Raw genomic sequence first — 20,855 nt, 5'->3', positions numbered from 1 at the left:
ATACAGTGTTTTAATTGACTGTTTAGTGTTGGTTGGGAGACTGAAGGAGCAAATTTAAAGAAATGGTTGTTTTTGTAAAAATAAACAATATCAATTTAAAATTGGGTTTAAATATAATTCCTCATGTAGCTGTGCTGTTAAAACACCCTTTTTCTCTATTGTGATTTTCAATGGAATTAATGCTTTTCTTTATAATTAAGTTATTATAAATAGTATAATGTAAATAGTATAAAGGAAAGCATTCATACTTAAGAAGACAGAAAATTTTAGCATTTAAAAAAAAAAACAACACTAAATAGTCAGAGACTCAAAGACCTATAAATGTTTCTTGAGTGAAATAACCATAGATTAAAATAAGATCCATGTTTTTGCAGAACAGGATCTTATTGTTAATGTAAAATGCAAAAGTAGTCCTAAAACCTCAATCTTGGCAGTATTGAAATTTATCATTTGTTTTTCCCTTGCCTAATCTTTAATCAAAGTGATAATGATCAATGAAATAGCCAAAATGTAAATTCCAAGAGTAAACAGAGATGTTGATAATGAGTTTCCAAATAATGAAGAAGGGATTGTATTTTCATTGTACTTAATTGTGTTTTATAGAACCTCAAACATAAAACTAGACAAGATAATGAAAGAATTGGATGAAGAGGTAAGTTTTAGTATACTAATTTTTAAATGTGAAAATTTGCTTTGGTATCTTTAGCAACATTTAAGCTAAAGCCTCATATTGAAATGCTAAATAGAAAGGTGGCTTATGATGAAGTTTGAAGTGAATATTTAGTGTCATTTTAGTTCCCTGACTACTTCATTTCTTCCCCCCCCCAAAAAAAATTTTTTTTTTTTCTTCTCTTCTGGAAAAAAATAAACCTCATAACAAATTTGTCACAAAGTCAAGGAAATAAATAAATTCTTCCATTAGCCATGTCCAAAAATGCATTTCTTGTTCTACATATAGACTAACTTTTGTCAGAAGATGAGTTCACATTTTCTGTTATTGGTACAATAGAATTCTGTTTGGTCATTGTGTTGTATGCTTTCATTTTTAGAATACTTTGAAATTTCAGCATTATGTATATATTTCAGCTGAATAGGTAAACATGGCTACAATTGAGGAAAAAATCAAAATTACAGATTTAGTGGGAGGAGAGAGAATTTAGAAATGAAAATAAACTAAAATTTAATAATTAAAACTTTTGAAGGAAATGTTTATTAAATACTCCAAAATGAATGTATTTGGAAGGGTTTAAACAGTAATAAAATACTTTCATTCTAATGGGAAGAAAAGAAATACACTTGGAATCTTAATGTTCTAAAATGGAATTAAAATAGGACAAACAAATATTAAGGATAGTTTCATTCTCTTTTGATGGTCATAAGAGAAGAAATAGGGAAATTGGCTAAACTGGAAAGAAATTAGGAAGAAGGGAATAGAACTTAACAAATCTCATAGTTGAGATATGCAAAAATAGCATATAAACACATAAGAAGGGTAGGGAGACCAGATATTGTATGAACATCATTTTCATTTTCTGCCCACTGAATTTGGTTGATGATTAATGGAAATGCTATTGATTTTTGTGGATTTATTTTGTATTCTATAACTTTACTAAAGCTATTATTCCATTTAAAAATTTTTTGTTTTTATAAATTAGACTATTCCTGCAGTGAAAGTAATCTGATTATTCCATTAGATCTTTTTGCTATATACTCTTTGTTAATATTTTATTAGAATTTTTCTGTCTTCATGATTTGAGGAAGTTGTGTTTTGATTTTCTTTGTTTGACTGTCAAATCTGATTTGATTGTCAAGACCATGTTTGTGTCATGGTAAAAATTTAGTAGCACCTCATCTTTTCCAATTTGGGGGATTATTTTTTTTTATGTGATATTGGAATTGATTATTTAGTGAAAATTATTTGTTCAGTTTATTCTTTTTTTCCCCATTACTTATTAGTTCTATTTTTTCCCATTTGCATGTAAAATAATTTTTTAATATTTGTTTTTAAAACTTGAGTTCCAAATCCAGTCTCAGACACTTAACACTTCCTAGCTGTGTGACCCTGGGCAAGTCACTTAACCCCAGCCTAAAAAAAGAAAAAAGAAAAAAAAAAAAACTTGAGTTCCAGAGTCTCTCCTTTCCTCCTTCCCTCTTTTCTCAATCCCCATTGAAAAAGCACGTGTGAAATTATGCAAAACAGTTTAATAAAAATCAAATTGTGGGGGGAAAAAGAAACAGATTCCTCTCTCTCCCACCCCACCCCCAAAAAAAAGAAAAGAAAAAAAAACCTCAAGAAAAAGAATTTTTAAAACGTGTGCTTTGATCTGTGTTCAGATATAATTCTTTCTCTGTGTATGGATAGCATTTTTCGTCATAAGTCCTTCAGAAATAAGGACTTGGATCATTATATTGCAGAGAATAATAAAGTCATTCATAGCTGATTATCTTAAAGTTGCTATTCCTTTGTCCACAGTACATTTCAATTTGTATGAGCTCATGAAAGTCTTTCCAGGTTTTTCTGAAAGCATTTTGATCTTTCTTACATCACAGTAGCATTCCATCATAACATACTACCGTTTGTTCAGAAACATCAGAAAAAAGCTACTACATTTTTGGACATATAGGGAAATTTCCTTTTTTTATTTTTATTTTTTTAAAATCTCTTTTGGTGCAAATTAAGACAATTCTAAGATACCACTACACACCTGTCAGATTGGCTAAGATGACAGGAACAAATAATGATAAATGTTGGAGGGGATGTGGGAAAACAGGGAAACTGATGCATTGTTGGTTGAATTGTGAAAGAATCCAATCATTCTGGAGAGCAATTTGGAACTATACCCAAAAAGTTATTAAAATGTGCATACCCTTTGACCCAGCAGTATTTCTACTGGGCTTGTATCCCAAAGAGATCTTAAAGAAGGGAAAGGGACCCACATATGTAAAAAATGTTTGTGGTAGCTCTTTTTGTAGTGGCCAGAAACTGGAAATTGATTGGATTCCCATCAATTGGAACGTGGCTGAATAAGTTGTGATATATGAATGTTATGTTCCCATAATATGTTTCTGTGGTGACATTCCTTTATCTTTACCAGTTCTTTTTTTCTTTTCAATGTGAAGTAATTGTTTGTGGGGGATGGGGATGGTGCCTCTAGCTTCAGCTCTCGCCTCTGACCTGAAATTGTAAACCAAGAGCTTCACCCTCCTGCAAGTGCCCACAAGCAGCAGCATCCCTGCCCCATTTCTGCATTCACTAGATGTTCTGGCTCCTTCTCACCAAAAGCTATATCCCTGCAGCACAGCTGGGCCTGGCATTGCTAATCAGCTGGGGTTCACTCAGTTTTCCTGGACTCAGACCAGCAACTTCATACACATAGTCCAGTTTGCTCCAGGGATCTCTACTTACTATTTCTGTGGATCTATCCTGAAGATGTTAGCCCTTCATAGTATTCCTGACCTGGTGTCTTTCTTTGAATCTTTTTGGGTTGTATCAGTCGGACCCTCTTTCTACCCCAAGTCTTCTTGGTTTTTCACCAGTCTATGTTGGCCCTAAGTTTCAAATGTGTTCTGTTTGTGGGAGAAATATAAAGAACTTGAAATTTACTGACTCATTCCACCATCTTCCCAGAATCCTCCTAATAACCCAGTTCATGTAAGTCTTTCCAGGCTTTATGGAAATCAGCCTGCTTATTATTTTTTATAGAACAATGATATTCTCTTACATTCACATACTATAACTTATTCAGCCATTCTCCAATTTATGGGCATCCATTCAGTTTCCAGTTCCTTGCCGCTAAAAAAAAAAAGAGCTACTATAAACATTTTTGCACATGTGGGTCCTTTCCCTTTTTTAATGATTTTTCTGGGATCCAGATCAAGTGAAGATACTATGGGATCAAAGGGTATGCATAGTTCGATAGCCCTTTGAGCATAGTTTCAAATTGGAAGCATAATATCTTAACAGTAAAAAAATCACCTAAGAAAAGTGATATAAAGGATACCTCAGTAGAGCTGTATTACTAGAAAAAGAGAGAAGCTGTTTTTGTAGTGAGATCAAGGGATAACTAATAGGATAACTGACTCTACTTCTTCTGTATCTATATGCAGTATCAGAAAATCTAGAGGAAGATTCCCCCATATATATGGTAAGACTTTCTGTGAAGGAGCAGAATATGAAGGAATGAGTACACTATGTTTTCCGAGTTTGGAGATGTTAAGATCAAATAACCATCAGAGTAGCAATCAAAATATTAATAACTTGTTTCTAGAGCATTTTAATATTTGCAGAGCACTTTATTATAGATAAACCTGTGAGTTATGTAGTATACATGTTACATTTTATAGGTGAAGAAACTGAGGTTCTGAATGGTTACTTAATTTGCATGTCACAGGTACCAAATATTTGAGTTAGTATTCTAACCAGTTTGAATCTGAAACTTAAATCTACCATTTCCTGCTCCCTCTCAATAGTAATGGTAATAGTAGTGAAAAGTATATGGTAGGTATGGTAGAGCAGACTTTAATCTAGGAAATGCAAAAGAGGAGTAAGATAGGAAGAAAATAATACCATAAATATGAGTTTAAGTATTTTTAAATGGGAAAGTTTTTATTATTATTTAGGTTCACTGTGGACATGCAGCTAAAATAATTGGGTTGCAGGAAAAAGTAGTGTTAATTGCCACTTGTTATAAATTTATAAGTCAATACAACTAAGCCTACAGTTTTTCAATTTGTAATTAAACATTCTAATAGACTGCCTTTAAGAAACACACACACAAAAAGCAATTTTTATGTTATTTTATTCATGTCCAATTTTTCTTTTTTTTTTCCCCTTGAGGCTGGGGTTAAGTGACTTGCCCAGGGTCACACAGCTAGGAAGTGTTAAGTGTCTGAGACAAGATTTGAACTCGGGTCCTCCTGAATTCAGGGCTGGTGCTCTATCCACTGCGCCATCTACCTGCCCCCATGTCCAATTTTTCATGACCCCATTTGAGTTTTCTTGGCAAAAATAGAGAAAACTGAGGCAAACAGTTAAGTGGCTCATCTGGGATTCTAGGTAGTGTCTGAAGACAAATTTGAACTCAGGTCTTCTTGACTACGGTTTGACGCACTATCCACTGTACTATCTAGCTACCATTAGTGGCTGTGCATAATGGGGTTTTTTGTATTTGTTTCTCTTTTAAAACATTTATCTATTTTGACTTCATTCTCATATCAATTCCAGTGTTGTAAGGTTTTTCTGTTAGCATCTGTTGGCCTGATAGGTATTTTAAATTGCATGTGCCATAAATCTCTTAGACTTAACATGTCCATAATTCCCTTTCAACCTTCCCTTATGCCATCATCTTTTTGGTCACCTATGTTTGAAATGTCAGCTATTCATTTTCATTCTTTCTCACTCTACATATTATATCATTTATTCATTCTACTTCAAAAATCTCTCATTTCTTTCCTCTCCCTTCCATTCACACTAACGCCAATGTAATTCATCCTTCATCACCTATTGGCAAAATCTATATCCATTATTTGATATCTATTGGAAGCTTCATCTTCCAATGCAGAGCAGTGAATCTTAAAATTAAGAGTTGTGCGGAGGTTTCTATTTCTTGCCTCAAGTCACATATCTTAATATGTCTGAGCAGCGATTTTGAACCAAGTCTTCTTCATTCTAGGCTAAGCCATTTCCTTGTTCACTACACCAAGCTGCCTTTTTTCCAGCGTTTTTATTCCATGGAAATCTGAGCTTTCTAATAATAATATTTTTATAATGCTGAATAAAAGTTATGTCTGTCATGTATCAGATTTTTAGTTCTTGTGGCATAACTGTCAAATATAAGAGTGAAATACATTTCTATTTCTAAAGGCCAACTGTCATTTTTCACAGAAGAAAAAAAGTCTTTTATTGTAGGCTGCTTCTTGTTGACTTTTATTCCACAATTTGGTAGCTGTTTTCCTGTCCTTACTAGGCCTCAAGAGAGTTGGATTAACACTTTCAGAAACATCAGTTTTTTTCTGATAAAGATTAGAATCAAAGAACTTTTCCTGATTATTCAGAATAAGGGAATAAGAATAAGAGAATCTCTTCTTAAAAAATTGGAGTGGGAAAGAAATTATGACTTCTTTCCTAGGACCTGACACATAAAGTCAGTGAGATAATTCATTCTGCATACCTGTCCAACTGTTACTGCAAAAAGACATGTATCATAGGGCCTTCCTATTGCCTCTTAATATTAAGTTGAACAAAAATCTTTAGAACAAAAGAAGTTATAAAATATTTTCGATGACTTCAGAGAGGCCTGGAGAGACTTAAAATTAATTGATGCTAAGTGAAATGAGCAGAACCAAGAGATCATTGTACAGGGCACCAAGATAATACAATGATCAATTTTGGTGGACTGTGACTCTTTTCAACAATGAGATGATTGAGGCCAGTTCCAGTAATTTTGTGATGAAGGGAGCCATCTATAGCCAAAGAGAGGACTATGGGAACTGAGTGTGGATCACAACATAGCATTTTCACTCTTTGTTCTGGTTTGCTTGCATTTTATTTTTTTCTCATTCTTTTCCCCTTCGATTTGATTTTTCTTGTGCAGCAAGATAATTGTATAAATATGTATGCATGTTGTATTGAACATATATATTTTACCATGTTTAACATATATTGAATTACTTGCCATCTAGGAGAGGAGGTGGGGGAAAGGGGAAGGTGGAACACAAGGTTTAAAAGTTGAAAATTATCCATGCATGTGTTTTTGAAAATATAAAGTTTTAATAAAAAAATTTTTTTTATTTTTAGAAACAACAAAAATAAGAGGATGCAAAGAATAAAATCATGATGTAGAAATTCTGAGATAGTAGGATTTGATGGAGAGGAACAATATTGTTTATTTAATAGGCTTGTTCAGGAAAAAATAATAATTAAATATCTTTAAGAATTTTAATAGTAGTGCATTTATCCTACTTATCTCCATGATTTAAGACAGTGGTCCTCAAACTTTTTAAATAGGGGGCCAGTTCACTGTCCCTCAGACTGTTGGAGGGCCAGACTATAGTAAAAACAAAAACTCACACTCTGTCTCTGCCATTCAGCCCATTTGCCATAACCCAGTGGGCCGCATCTGGCCCATGGGCCGTAGTTTGAGAACCCCTGATTTAAGATGTGGTACGTGAAGCAATGATAAGTTATTTCAACCAGCTAGACCACAGAATAATCAATACTCTTTGCATTTGATATTGGAAAAGGAGTCGGGGATGAGGGGAAGACTTACAAAGAAGTTAAGGAGAAGTTAATCCTAAGGAAAGGTATTTATAGTTTTTTTTTAAATTTTATTAAAGCTTTTTATGTTCAAAACGTATGCACAGATAATTTTCAACATTCACCCTTGCAAAACCTTGAATTCCGAGTTTTTTTTTCTTTCTTCCCACCATGCCCTCCCCTAGATGACAGTATATGTTAAACATGTTTGTGTGTGTGTAAAATGTGCGTAGATCAGTACTTCCAGAGGAAAATGAGGTTCAAGTGTCAGATGCTCTCTCTGTCATCCCATCTTTCCTAATTTCTACACAGCTCTGGTCTTAAGGAATGCTTGCAGATTCTCTGTTTGATTTAAGTTTTACTTTTCTTATTTTTGCTGAGTGAGGTAATGTTTTTGATTTCAAGTTCTATATCATTTGTTTTGTGAAATAACATTTTCCAAGCCCTTCATTTTTCAGAGAGCTGATTGCTAAATCGTATAATTCTAACTACTCTTCCTTGACTATTGAATTCCTTTTTTCTGGGTACTTGTGATATTTTCTTCTTTGACCTGGGTTTTGGCTGTAATGTTCCTTTGAGTTCCTTTTTTTTTTTTTTTTTTTTTTCCCCCTGAGATAACTGGGGTTAAGTGACTTGCCCAGGGTCATACAGCTTAGAAGTGTTAAGTGTCTGAGGCCAGATTTGAACTCTGGTCCTCCTGACTTCAGGTGCTCTATCCATTGCACCACCTAGCTACCTCCCCCTCCCTTTTTTTTTTTTTTTTTTTTTTTAAACAATATTCAGCTAGTCCAATGATTTTTTTTTTAAGTTTTTGTTTTCAAAACATGTGCATAGATAATTTTCTTTTTAAAAAAAAATTTGTTGGATATGTTTTCCAGGTCAGTTATTTTTGTCATATGACACATTCAAATTTTTTAGTCTTTCGGCTTTATTTTAATAATTCTTGTCATCCTGTGAAGTCATTGGCTTTTGTTTGGTCCACATTAATTTTCAGTGGCAGCTAAGTAATGCAGTGGAGAGTACTATGCTTAGCTTAGAGTCAGGAAGACTCATTTTCAGAATTCAAATGTAGCCTTATATACTTCATGGCTTTGTGTCCCTAGGCAAGTCACTTTACCCTGTTTGCCTTAGTTCCTCATCTATAAAGTGAGCTGGAGAAGGAAATGGCAAAGCACTCTACTATCTCTGCCAAGAATATCCAATGGAGTCAAGAAGAGTTGGACACAACTGAAATAACTGAACAACAGTGTTCATAGAATTTATTTGGGCAAGATTTTGTGCCTCTCATACTAAGTTTTTAATTCCCTTTGTAATTCTTCTGTGGTTCTCATTTATTTTTCCTTTTTTTTTTTTTTTCCCTATAGTGTTCGATTTCATTGATTTAAAAAAAAAAAAAAGGTACATTTTAAAACTTTTTTTTTTTTAAGCTCTTCATTTCCTTTAGGAATTGTAATCAAATTTGTGCCCAGGCTAAATTTTTTTTTTCCCCCTGAGGCTTTCACTCTTTTTTTTTTTTTTTTCCTGGATTTGTGTCTCAAGCATCCCTATCATTCTTTCAGCCTGTTTTCTGACTTTGGACTTGGTATTAGGTCCATGCATTCATGGGGGGAATATGTGGAGAGCTGGTCTTACTATTGCTTTCTTGAGATATTAAGATGTGTGTTGTTCTAGGGTCTGTGGGGACAGTTCATGCCAGAGCAGATTCCTGAAAGCTGTCACTGTTCTCTAAATGTTCTGATACAGATTGCTGTCATTCTTGGTCTGAACTCTGTAAATTCCTGGCTTGGACTTGGATCTGAGCAACACTAGACTGTCACTAGGCTCAATCTCTGTCAGCCATCTGGAAAACTGCTGCTTCAGAGTTGACAGAGTGTCAGCTTTTTTTTGGCCTGAGATTCCTGCCTTTCTGCAGGCTTCTAGACTGGCTTAAAAGCTAGAACATAGATTCTTTCTGTACAATTGCTGTTTGCTTCTAAATTTGTTCATTCTCAGTGTACTTACTATTCAATAGTGCTTTCTACTGTGCCTAATCAAAATGCTACCTTCCTGGATCTGTGACCCAGAAAAATAGAACTACCAATTGGTACTTGCTTTCATTGAAATATCTAGATATGAGTCTGAGATTTTCTTTTGTCCTAGTACGCAACCTTTCCCTGGGTCTTTTGCTGCTCCTGGCCAGACCCTATCTCCAGTGTGCTTTAGATCTTTGTTTCCCTGTACCAATTTTGATCGGAAAAAGTACTCATTATGATTTTTTTTCTCCCTTGGATTTTCCCCATCAGGTTTCAGTGTGGTGTACTTTCTAGGTCTGTTTAGAAGAGATGAGTCAGGTACAGGAGATTGAGGGAGAGAAGCATGTTATATACAGCTTCCTGCTACTCAAATACCTTGTCTGTCAGTCTTTCATTCTTTATGCTTTCCAAAACTGCTTGAGGTTCCTCAAGTTCTGTTTGTGAAAGGAATTGGTCTGATAAAAATAACATCAAGAAATATGCAAACATGTACAGAAGTAGAATGTCTCAATGCATGTACATTTTCAGATGTCAGAAGTTTATTATAAGATTATTCTTTAGAACAGATTACTAGTAGGGATAGCTCAGAACATAAAACTGATGAGATTAAAAAATGTATAAAAGATATATCTATATAAAATAAAGAGATAGAAAAATTATATTGAATATTTTTCTTTTTTCTTTTGAAGTTTTTTGCATGTGAGTTATGAGGCAGTGAATACAGAAAATATCATAAAAATATAATATATAATATAAATATAGTAAAAATATAATATAGTTTTATTTTTATTTTGATTTCTGTTCCAATTATCAAGTTTTTGTCTGCTTCTTAGTAATTGGTAAAGACACCTAAGATGCTCAATGAATTAAAATTTAGCAGTTTTTAGTTCATTTTGTAACAAATTTTGAGAAATAAGTTACTAGTTTAATTTGCTTTTTTATTCATGTAGTAAATTTGGAATCATTGTCTTGAATAATGTTTCTTTTAAATTTAATGTGCCAGACGACACTTTGTGAGCAGAAAAAGACAATGTATTTTTCATGTTTTTATGTTAATCTTGTGTTCTCTATAGACCTATAATATTAACTATTATATATTTCCATATTCTTTTAAATTCAAGAAAAATACAAAAAAAAATTAAGTTTTCCCTCTATAATGACAGTATTTCCAGCAGGTTTTATTTCTTATTATGAGATTGTTTTATGAGGAAAATAGGCATCTCATTGTTACAAAGTTTTGTTTATTCTAAAGTTCTTTTTCATATGTAAAAAAGAAATGAACAAAATCAAACTTTTCTCTTTGGCCTCTTAATGTCTTATAATCCTTAAAAGATTTTATTTTCTAAGGCTATTTTCAGAAACATTTTGAAGTAAGAATAGCATTAAAGTAAGAAATCTATTAATACTTCCTATTTCAGGGAAATCAAAGAAAAAATTTAGAATCCACAGTGTCTCAGATTGAGAAAGAGAAAATGTTGCTGCAACACAGAGTTAATGAGTACCAAAGAAAAATAGAACAGGAGAATGAGAAGAGACGGAATGTTGAAAACGAAGGTAAGTGGCAGTGTGGTTGAAATTCTCTGTCATGAGACTGTTTTACATGAAGATATCCCTTGTAATAAGGTCCTGGTTCCAAAAGATGTCTAGTATGAATTGTTTACAAAAAAAGTCTGCTCTTTCAGCAAGGAGTGCTTTAGCACATTGTAGGCAGTTAACAAGTACTCATTGAGAAATTTAACAAAATTTATATAGTTCTGTTCTAATTTTTAAAATTTGAGAAAACTATATAAGTTTAGGAAGATTTGTGACTATTAATGGTTAAAAATGTTTAGATGATAAAATGTATACTGTAGCAGCATAAGTAGGATTTAGCTCTTAGTTTTATACTGTGAAATGAAGATCCTTTGGCCTAAGGACTTGATAGAAGATAATAATGTGGATGAATTTGTAATCTAGGAGTATTTTCTTATCTTTTTTAAAGAATTAACATTATTAAATTGGAACAGAAGGTTTTGCAAAGGTTAATGTTGGAAAATTATCCATGTATATGTTTTGAAAATCAAAAGCTTTAATAAAAAATAAAAGTACTAATTTACCTAAAAAAAAAGAATTAATATTATATTTCTAAGAGAAATTTTAAAATATTATGTTCATTTATTTTTTTTCTAGTTTCTACATTAAAAGACCAATTGGATGACCTGAAGAAAATTAGTCAGAATTCGCAGCTTACAAATGAGAAGATGGCACAGTTACAGAAGCAAGTAAGGCTTTTTTTTAAACAATCAAATTCTTTTTTTGGGGGGAGAGGATGTCTTGTGCTTTTAATTACAGTTTTATGGTTCTGATTGAACTTTAGCCAAAGATCCATTTGTCTTTTTTCTAACAGCTAAAAGAAGCCAATGACTTATTGAGGACAGAATCAGACACAGCAGCAAGATTAAGAAAGAGCCACACAGAATTGAGCAAATCAGTAAGTCAGTTAGAGTCCCTAAACAGAGAATTGCAAGAGCGAAACAGAATTTTAGAGACAACCAAATCACAAGTGGACAAGGATTATTACCAGCTTCAGGCTGCATTAGAAGCTGAAAGAAGAGACCGAAGTCATGGATCAGAGATGATTGGAGATCTTCAAGGTAAAATGTTCAAGGAAAGTATAAATTCAAGTAATTTGGTGAAACCAAAAGAGTGTACAGTTTTACTACTTTAAAAAGTAACAATTCTTTATTTGGTTTATACTTTTTAAATTCACAAAGAGTCTTTGACCTTTATCAGCTTGGAGGAATTGTTGGTATTGTAATTCTCTCTACCAAAGCAGATTGCAGTTTTTAGTAGTTTTTAAAGTAAAATTTAATAAATTTTTAAAAGTTACCTGAAGCACAGGAAGTATAAGTACCCTTTTATTCTTATTAGGATATATAAAACCCAAAAGGTAGACAATTGGAAAAATTCATTTCTTTACAGATGAGGAAACTGTAAATCAGAAATTTTGTGATTTCTTAGAATCAAATAAGACTTACACTCAATGAGATTAGAATCAGGAACTATAGTGTATCACTAAGGCATATTCCCCACCTAGGGAATAAGGACTGGGAATGACTTTATGCCCTACATTATATCTGTAAGAATGAAAACCTGAGGGGCAGTTAGGTGGTGCAGTGGATAGAGCACCAGCCCTGAAGTCAGGAAGACCTGAGTTCATTTCTGGTTTTAAGTACTTATCACCTCCTAGCTGTATGACCCTGGGCAAGTCACTTAACCCCAGTTGCCTCAGCCAAAAAAAAAAAAGAGAGAGAGAGAGAGAATCTGAATGTTGAAGGATACTCTTTGTACAAAAATGCTAATATTTGGAAGGTGTTTATACTAAAGGTATTAATGAAGTTCTGTGTGAGTTTACAGGGACAAAGGAAGATAAAGCCTACAAGTGTGTTACTTTAGGAATGGAAACAAACACCCTCAGATATACCTGACTTTGTTTGACTAAGCTACTTTGTTCTTTTATGGCAGTTGTGACTTGACAGAATAGATAAATATGGCAGTAGAGAAACAACACACAGGAAAAAAGAGAAGTTTGATTTTTTAATCATGGTGTAGATACCATAAGTAAGCCTTAAAAGTTACATTTGGTACTTATTAAACTCTAGTTCTATGGAGAAAGATGCCAGGGTAACAGAAAATAGGTGTCAACTTTTTACTGCCAAAATGCCTAACAAAGTGCCACCTTCTAGCTATTTAATAATTATAAATTTAATTCATGTGATTATAGAAGTAAAAAAAAAAGTAGGGCATTCCTTATTCTATCACAGCATGATGTATAATACCTTTAAATGATCACAACAATCATTTATGAAGTCATTTTGTATTATATTGGAACTGATCAGAAGTATTAACTGTGTATCAAAAGCCAAGAGTATTCTTTTCTTCCTACTCAGTACCTCTTATTGGAGGCTGATTTTTTTTAGATAACAGAATTTTGAATATATATGTACAATCAGTTATCCCCAAAGAGTAACATAATTTTGTTATGTTACTTATGATGCATAATATAAAGCTTAGATATAGCCTGTTGACTTTGCTTTTTAGTAGTAACAATGTGGTAGGAAGAGACCTGTTTCCAAAAATTCCAAAGTCAGAAAAACCTAAGTTCATCGCCCATTTCTAAGATTTACTATTAATAAAGAGCTTGATCTTTCTGAACCTTTATTGTTCAACCCTGCAAAATGGAGAACTATCTAGTGCACAGAGCTTTAAGGAAATTATTTTATAGACCATAAAATATATCGATGAAAACATATGTTACTAGTTAAAATGTGGCAGGAAGCATTTGAAAATTGGGAAATAAGTAGGATGTTCTTTAAATTAGACAAAGATATTAACAAACTTCATGGTCAACTACAGAAAAGTTATTCATGACATTTAATACTTCCCAGAACTTTCCTAAAAGGCTTTATAATATAGGCCTTGATGCTTACTTACAGGATATCCATGAGATAAATGACCTTAGCATTCTTTCATCACTTTTAAAAGTGGCAATCTTTTCAAAAAGAACTTGATTTTGTGATTGATCAGTTTCCTTTAATTATAAATAATTATAATCTACTCTTTTCATCCAGGGCATATATTGTCCTAATCCTTGCTTTATTCTTTTTCTGTTTAAGTCTAGTCTTTAGTTTCTGATTGTAATTTGTTATTTATGGTATAAACTTCTATTTTTAGAGGTGTGTATGTATGAAATAGCTCAGAATAAGATAATTGCATAAAAAAAGGATTCTTAAAGGGGCTATTTATCATTTATACCCCCAAAATGTAAAATCTGGAAAAAATGGGAAAGATGGAATATAAGTCTCTCCCAGTTGTTAAGAGTGTACAAGGGAAGAGTGCCTTTAACATGACTCTTCATTTTCCTTCTTAGTGTCAGCTATCCCATACCCTTGTAATGGAAGTTCTAGACATCTCTGCTTCTCCCTTTGCCCCAAATTATCTTGTATAATATATTATAAAATATGCATATATACATATATGTATATGTATGTATGTTGTCTTCTCCTACTAGACTGTAAATTCCCAGAGGTGTGGAAACAGTTACTTTTCTTTATGTCCTCAGAATCCAACAAAGTCTGACACATTGTAGATACTTAATAATTGCTTGTTGATTGATTGCTATATATAAAGACTTAATATCCATAAGGCCCTATATAAATGTGACTTACTGTTTTTATGGGATTTACATCATAGTTAATCTCAGACTAATAGATTCAGAAAAGCTATGAGAGAAATTTGCCTTTAAGAGTAGACAAGCTATTATTATGTAATAAAATGTTTTAGTTTGGTTGATTTATTTATTTATTTATTTATTTATTTTAGTGCCTTGCATTTGTCTGTGCATGGATGTACTTAATAACTTTACCTGATATTTTCTGCTTCAAATTTGTGTGGATGAGGAACAAAGTAACGCTTAAGCTATCTAGAATATTTTTTTACTCTTTTTTTTTTGTTAGCTCGAATTACATCTTTACAAGAAGAAGTGAAACACCTTAAACAAAATCTTGAAAGAGTGGAAGGAGAAAGAAAAGAAGCTCAAGACATGCTTAATCACTCAGAAAAGGTATGGAAAGAAGAATCTCATTTTGTTTTGGGAGAAACATTACTGGGGAATAATATATTTTTGATATTACTGTTTTAAACAGTAGTTAATTTGCTAAAATGTAAATATTTAAATCTGTGAAAGGGAAGAATTAAATAATGTGTTGTTTTATATTTAAAATTTATGTAAAGTGTTTTTGTGTCATTTGGAAATATTTTATTGGTCAAGCTTTTTAAATGTGATTGGGAAGAAAAAGTGCTTCAAGTAAGGAATTAAGTTATATATGTATGTGTATATGTGTGAGAGAGACAAAGAAGCAGAAGTAAAAATATTTAGGATTTCCTTATCTTGCAAAGTTTGTTTTTCATTGTTTCCTGATTTTCCAGCAAAAAGAACAACCAGCTGCTTCATATCCATCTCAGTGCAATGTATATTATCCCTTTGACATGTTTTAACTCTCCTCCCCTCGTCAGGTTCAATAGAATCTATAGATGTCCAAAAGAGTTTGCCACATATCTATGAGTAGTGGAAGAGAGAAGAAATAGCGAATATAGCTGGTTAAAGTTAGAAGTGCCAGAAATTAGAATTAGGTTTGATTGAGATAATGTGTCTATTTAATGGGTGTGCATCATTTTCCTATCCCAAGAAGAATAGCAAGTTTTTCATTGCGACTACTTGTTTTTTGTTTTTGGTGTTTTTTTTTTTGTTTTTTTTTTTTTTTTTTTTTTTTTTTTTTGCCAAAACCTATTGAACTGCAACAGTTCAACAGATTATGACATTCCATTGTTTCCATCTGTGATTCTACTTGATGGTTTTTAAGCCCCTAAGGAACATTTCTGTACACATATAGATGACAATTTCAAAGGACAAAAAAAATACTATAGTTTAAAGGAAAAAATTTTCCTTGATTTTTGTTATTAATATTGCTAATTGGAAGTTATTTTAAGGAAGGAGAAAATGTCTAATTAAATATGCTATCAGTATTTTATATCATTAATCATAAGAATAGTTGATGTTTGGAGTCTGGCAATTTTATTTTATATCTACATAGGACTCTTATTGTTGTATTGCAGGAGAAGAATAATTTGGAAATAGATTTAAACTACAAGCTAAAATCATTACAACAAAGATTAGAACAAGAAGTAAATGAGCATAAAGTGACTAAAGCCCGTTTGACTGACAAGCATCAATCTATTGAAGAGGCAAAGTCAGTTGCAATGTGTGGTAAGTGCTTTTTTTTTTTTTTTTTCATACACCATTTTTCCTGATTATATTCTCTATCTCCTACCCAGACATCTCTCCTTACAAAGAATAAAAAAAGAAAGAAAGAAAGCAATTCAGCAAAGTTAACCAATACAATAATTGATTCTGAGAGATTTTGTAAAACTTCAATTCTATTGTCCCTACCCTCTTCAAAAAAAGGAGGACATTTCTTGTGTTTTCTCTGGGTCCAAAATTGATCATTGTAATTACATATTTTCCAATTTAGGTATTGGGGTAAATGATATTGTTGTCATCATTTTGTGTATTGTTTTCCTGGTACTGTGTTCTTGACTCTACATCAGCTAATATAAATCTTTTGAGTACTTTTTGGATTTTTTTTATCTTTTTTTCTTTTTAAAGTGCAGTGACATTCTCTTATAATTGTATACCACAATTTCTTGGCCATTACCTAACAAATATTAAACGCAAACACACACAAAATTTGTATATGTAATATATTTTTATTTATTTCATAAAATATTTCCAACTTGCATGTAAAAAATTTAACATTCATTAAAAATTTTTAGTTCCAAATTCTTTACTCTTCTCCCCCTTTTTGAGAAGGCAAGCAATTTGGTATTGATAGTACATATGAAGTCATGCAAGACATATCTCTGTATTAGCCATGTTACAAAAGAAAACACAATATTTGTGTCTATATCTATATCTATCTATCTATCTATCTATCTATCTATCTATCTATCTTTTTGCTAGTTTGGGGGAGAAAGCTCTTAATAGAACAGAGGATGGAGAAGAAAACAAAAGGTAAAATAGATCACATATTGATTATCCAAAATAGCTTTTTTAAGAGCAAAATTAATGCATTTGGAATAAAATCATAAATGAGTGAAGAAAAATTGATGGATCATATATGTCTGATATGGATCTGATATCCAAGATAAAAGAGAATTAACACAAATAAAGAAGAACAAGATCTATTCCACATTGGGTAAGTTGTTAAAGGATATGATGAAGTAGGTTTCAAGGAAAGAATTGCAAACTATTAACCACATAAATGTTTGCACCAAAATCACTAGTAATAAAAAATGTAAATTAAAACAACTTTGAGCTTTCCCCTCTCACTGGCACAATCCTTCTATCATATCATATCAATACCGTATCTTTCCGGTTGGTCTCCCCACCTTACATCTCCACTGTAACCCATCTTGACTGCCAAACTGAACTGTCTGAATTGTAAATCTGATATTGTCACCTCTCTGTTTAGTAAACTCCAGTGACTCTTGTTTTTGGGATTAAATAGAAAATAATCAGTTTGACACTTTAAAGCCATTCATAACTAGCTTTACATTTTGTTTACTTTTAATTTACTTTCTATCATCAACTCTGCAGTTCAGCAGTGCTAGTCTACTTGCTGTTCCTTGCATATAATATTTTGATTATCTTAAGAATTCATACCTTCTCACTGATGTAATCTCCATACCTGAAAGGTTTATCCTCCTGATTTGTGCTTACAATATGAAAAACTAAATTTGCTATAAGAAAGGACATTTATTTTCACTTGTATGTTAAACATTTGTTGGTCATCTGTTTTGCACAAGGCAACTTGGAAAATAGAGATTATTAATTCTTGCTTATCATTCTTTTTCATCTGCTACTTATTTCTAACATTCCTCTTTTGGCGTAGAATGAAGACCTTTTTCAATATATGTTATAGGCATGCTTTTTGCCTCCTAGATAAATGACAGATAACTTTTGGGACATTTTGTCTGGAATGGTGTACTAAATAATTTTTTTGTACTTCACATAATGATTTACTTATAAAAACACTCAACTAGACAAAAACTTATTAATGCTATTTTATATTGTCATAGGTATATAATGCTGATTGAACCATTTTGAATAAGGAATAACAGAATTGTCTCTTGTATTCCATTATTTTGTAGAAATGGAAAAGAAACTGAAGGAAGAGAGAGCAGCACGAGAGAAAGCTGAAAATAGAGTTGTTCACATTGAAAAGCAGTGTTCTATGCTAGATGTTGACTTGAAACAGTCTCAACAGAAACTGGAACATTTAGCAGAACATAAAGAAAGGATGGAAGATGAAGTAAGAAACAAAAAGGATACTTTTGTCTCTGCTTTCAGTTTAAAAGAAAAACAACTATGTTAAAGAAAATTTGTGAATGAAGACAACTATATCTTATAAATAGCATAGATGGATTAAGGAGATGACTTGATGTTATTCTGTGCTTAATGTTTAATCAATGAATGAGAAAGTATTAAGTGCTTTCTATGTTTCAAAGATGGTCTTAAGTGCTGGAATAGCAAATATAAAAGACAGTCCTTGCTATTAAGAAATCAATATTCTAATTAGGGAGAGACAACATATATAGGAGAGTTCAACTGCTAGACAAATGCCAATGCCCCGTGGCCCTACAGATGGATCAGTTAATAAGATAACCATGTATGAAGGGCAAGAAGGCATAGTCAGTCATATGATAAAAGCCCAGTGGTTTTCCATATTATTGAAAGGATTTAGTGGGTTTTTCTCTATTCATAAATGCAGTGTGAATGGCCATATCTGCCCACTGAGAATGGAAAAGCTAACAGTCCAGCCCATAATTTTTGGAAAGAAGGAAGTAGGGAGAGAGCGCAAGAGTGGGGGAAAACACTGGATTCTTTGTTAGGGGTGTAGGTGGTATGGACGAAGGGACTTAGGGGAAATAGCAGTAGCCAACCTGGAATAGGGAAGAGAAAAGGAGGAAGAAGCAGAAAAGTTAGGATTTGGTACTCCCAAGAGCATTTGTTCTGCTGGGCCTTTTAGTGCCTGTTGAGATCAAAGTAGTTGGCATTCTGGGATAGGAAAGGGAAAGGACTTGTGGCACCTGATGTTTGTTAAGTATTTTGATGGGGGAAATCTATGCTTTCTTTGGTTTGAGTATTTTACAAAATTTGGCATCAGTTAATACCTATAAACTTGTCCATTCTTTTTAACATTGTGAGCATAAAACAAAAGCATCCTTTAACTCTACCCCATGGTGGACTTTGGAGGTTTATTATAACAGAAATTCAGCTCCAGCTTTAGAGGAACTTACTGTCTGATAAAATAATCTTTGCTTATATTATATATTATATTATATGCTTAGCATGTCTTGCTGCACACTGAATTGGAATTTAAAACAATATTTGAACACTGATAATTTTTAGCTAACTAAAAAAACATAGATATCACAAGAGATGTAACCTAGAATATGTGGATTGATTTTATTTTGAAGCTAATATATGTTGGATAAGTGACAGAATCACAAACTCAGAATTGGAAAGGATTTCAGAGGAAATCAATCAGCCATCAAACTTTTATTAGGTAGTTACTATATTCTAGGCACTGTCCTAAGATCTGAGAAGAAAAAAGGAAATAAATTATATTATAAAGGGGAAACAACAGTATACATACAATGTAAATGGAGAAAACATTTTTTTTATTAATTTTTATAATTATAACATTTTCTTTGACAGTACATATGTATAAGTAGTTTTTTGTTTTTGTTTTGTTTTTACAACATTATTCCTTGTACTCCCTTCTGTTCCGAGTTTTTCCCCTCCTTCCCTCCACCCCCTCCCCTAGATGGCAGGCATTCCCATACATATTAAATATCTTATAATATATCTTAGGTACAATATATATGTGCAGAACCGAATATTGTTGTTGTTGCAAAGGAAGGATTGTATTCGCAAGGTAAAAATAAATCTGGGAAGAGAAACAAAACAAAACAAACAAAAAACAAACAAACAAAAAAAACCCCAATGCTCTCAGTTTACATTCATTTCCCAGTGTCCCTTTTCTGGGTGTAGCTGATTCTGTCCATCATTGGTCAATTGGAATTGGATTAGCTCTTCTCTATGTTGAAAATATCCACTTCCATCAGAATACATCCTCATACAGTATCATTGTTGAAGTGTATAATGATCCCCTAGTTCTACTCGTTTCACTTAGCATCAGTTGATATAAGTCTCTCCAAGCCTCTCTGTATTCCTCCTGTTGGTCATTTCTTACAGAATAATAATATTCCATAACATTCATATACCATAATTTACCCAACCATTCTCCAATTTATGGGCATCCATTTATTTTCCAGTTTCTAGCCACTACAAAAAGAGCTGCCACAAACATTTTGGCACATACAGGTCCCTTTCCCTTCTTTAGTAGTTCCTTGGGGTATAAGCCCAGTAGTAGTATGGCTGGGTCAAAGGGTATGCACATTTTGATAACTTTTTGGGCATAATTCCAGATTGCTCTCCAGAATGGTTGGATTCTTTCACAACTCCACCAACAATGCATCAGTGTCCCAGTTTTCCCACAGCCCCTCCAACATTCATCGTTATTAGTTCCTGTCATCTTAGCCAATCTGACAGGTGTGTAATGATATCTCAGAGTCGTCTTAATTTGCATTTCTCTGATCAATAGTGATTTGGAAAAATGGAGAAAACATTGACAGCTGAGGTACTGATGGACTCCAAAAGAGGCAGTGCCTAACCTGAATTTTAAAAGAAGGCCATCGGGGGCAGCTAGGTGGCAAAGTGGATAGAGCACCAGCCTTGAATTCAGGAGGACCAGAGTTCAAATCTGATCTCAGACACGTAATACTTCCTAGCTGTGTGACCCTGGGCAAGTCACTTAACCCCAGCCTCAAGGGAAAAAAAAAAAAAACAAAACAACAATAAAAGAAGGCCATCTCTTAAAAAAAAAGAGAGAAGAAGGAAAAAAAAAAAACAGAGGCTAGGCAGG

At 32.8% G+C, this 20,855-nt stretch overlaps 1 protein-coding gene across 2 annotated transcripts in view; it reads left to right on the top strand.

Moving 5' to 3' along the window:
• The window catches only part of ROCK1 (Rho associated coiled-coil containing protein kinase 1), a 114,041-nt gene that overhangs the window by 62,729 nt on the left and 30,457 nt on the right, over window positions 1-20,855 (top strand). For both annotated transcript variants that reach the window (XM_074276269.1, XM_074276261.1), the window contains exons 13-19: window positions 604-652; window positions 10,686-10,821; window positions 11,437-11,528; window positions 11,654-11,900; window positions 14,763-14,869; window positions 15,922-16,072; window positions 18,016-18,176. In XM_074276269.1, the coding sequence (XP_074132370.1) occupies window positions 604-652; window positions 10,686-10,821; window positions 11,437-11,528; window positions 11,654-11,900; window positions 14,763-14,869; window positions 15,922-16,072; window positions 18,016-18,176 (943 nt within the window). The remainder of the gene's footprint in view (window positions 1-603; window positions 653-10,685; window positions 10,822-11,436; window positions 11,529-11,653; window positions 11,901-14,762; window positions 14,870-15,921; window positions 16,073-18,015; window positions 18,177-20,855) is intronic.

This window comes from Sminthopsis crassicaudata, chromosome 1, assembly GCF_048593235.1.
Source record: "Sminthopsis crassicaudata isolate SCR6 chromosome 1, ASM4859323v1, whole genome shotgun sequence".
Lineage (NCBI taxonomy): Eukaryota > Metazoa > Chordata > Mammalia > Dasyuromorphia > Dasyuridae > Sminthopsis > Sminthopsis crassicaudata.
This window is presented reverse-complemented; position numbering and strand designations above follow the sequence as displayed.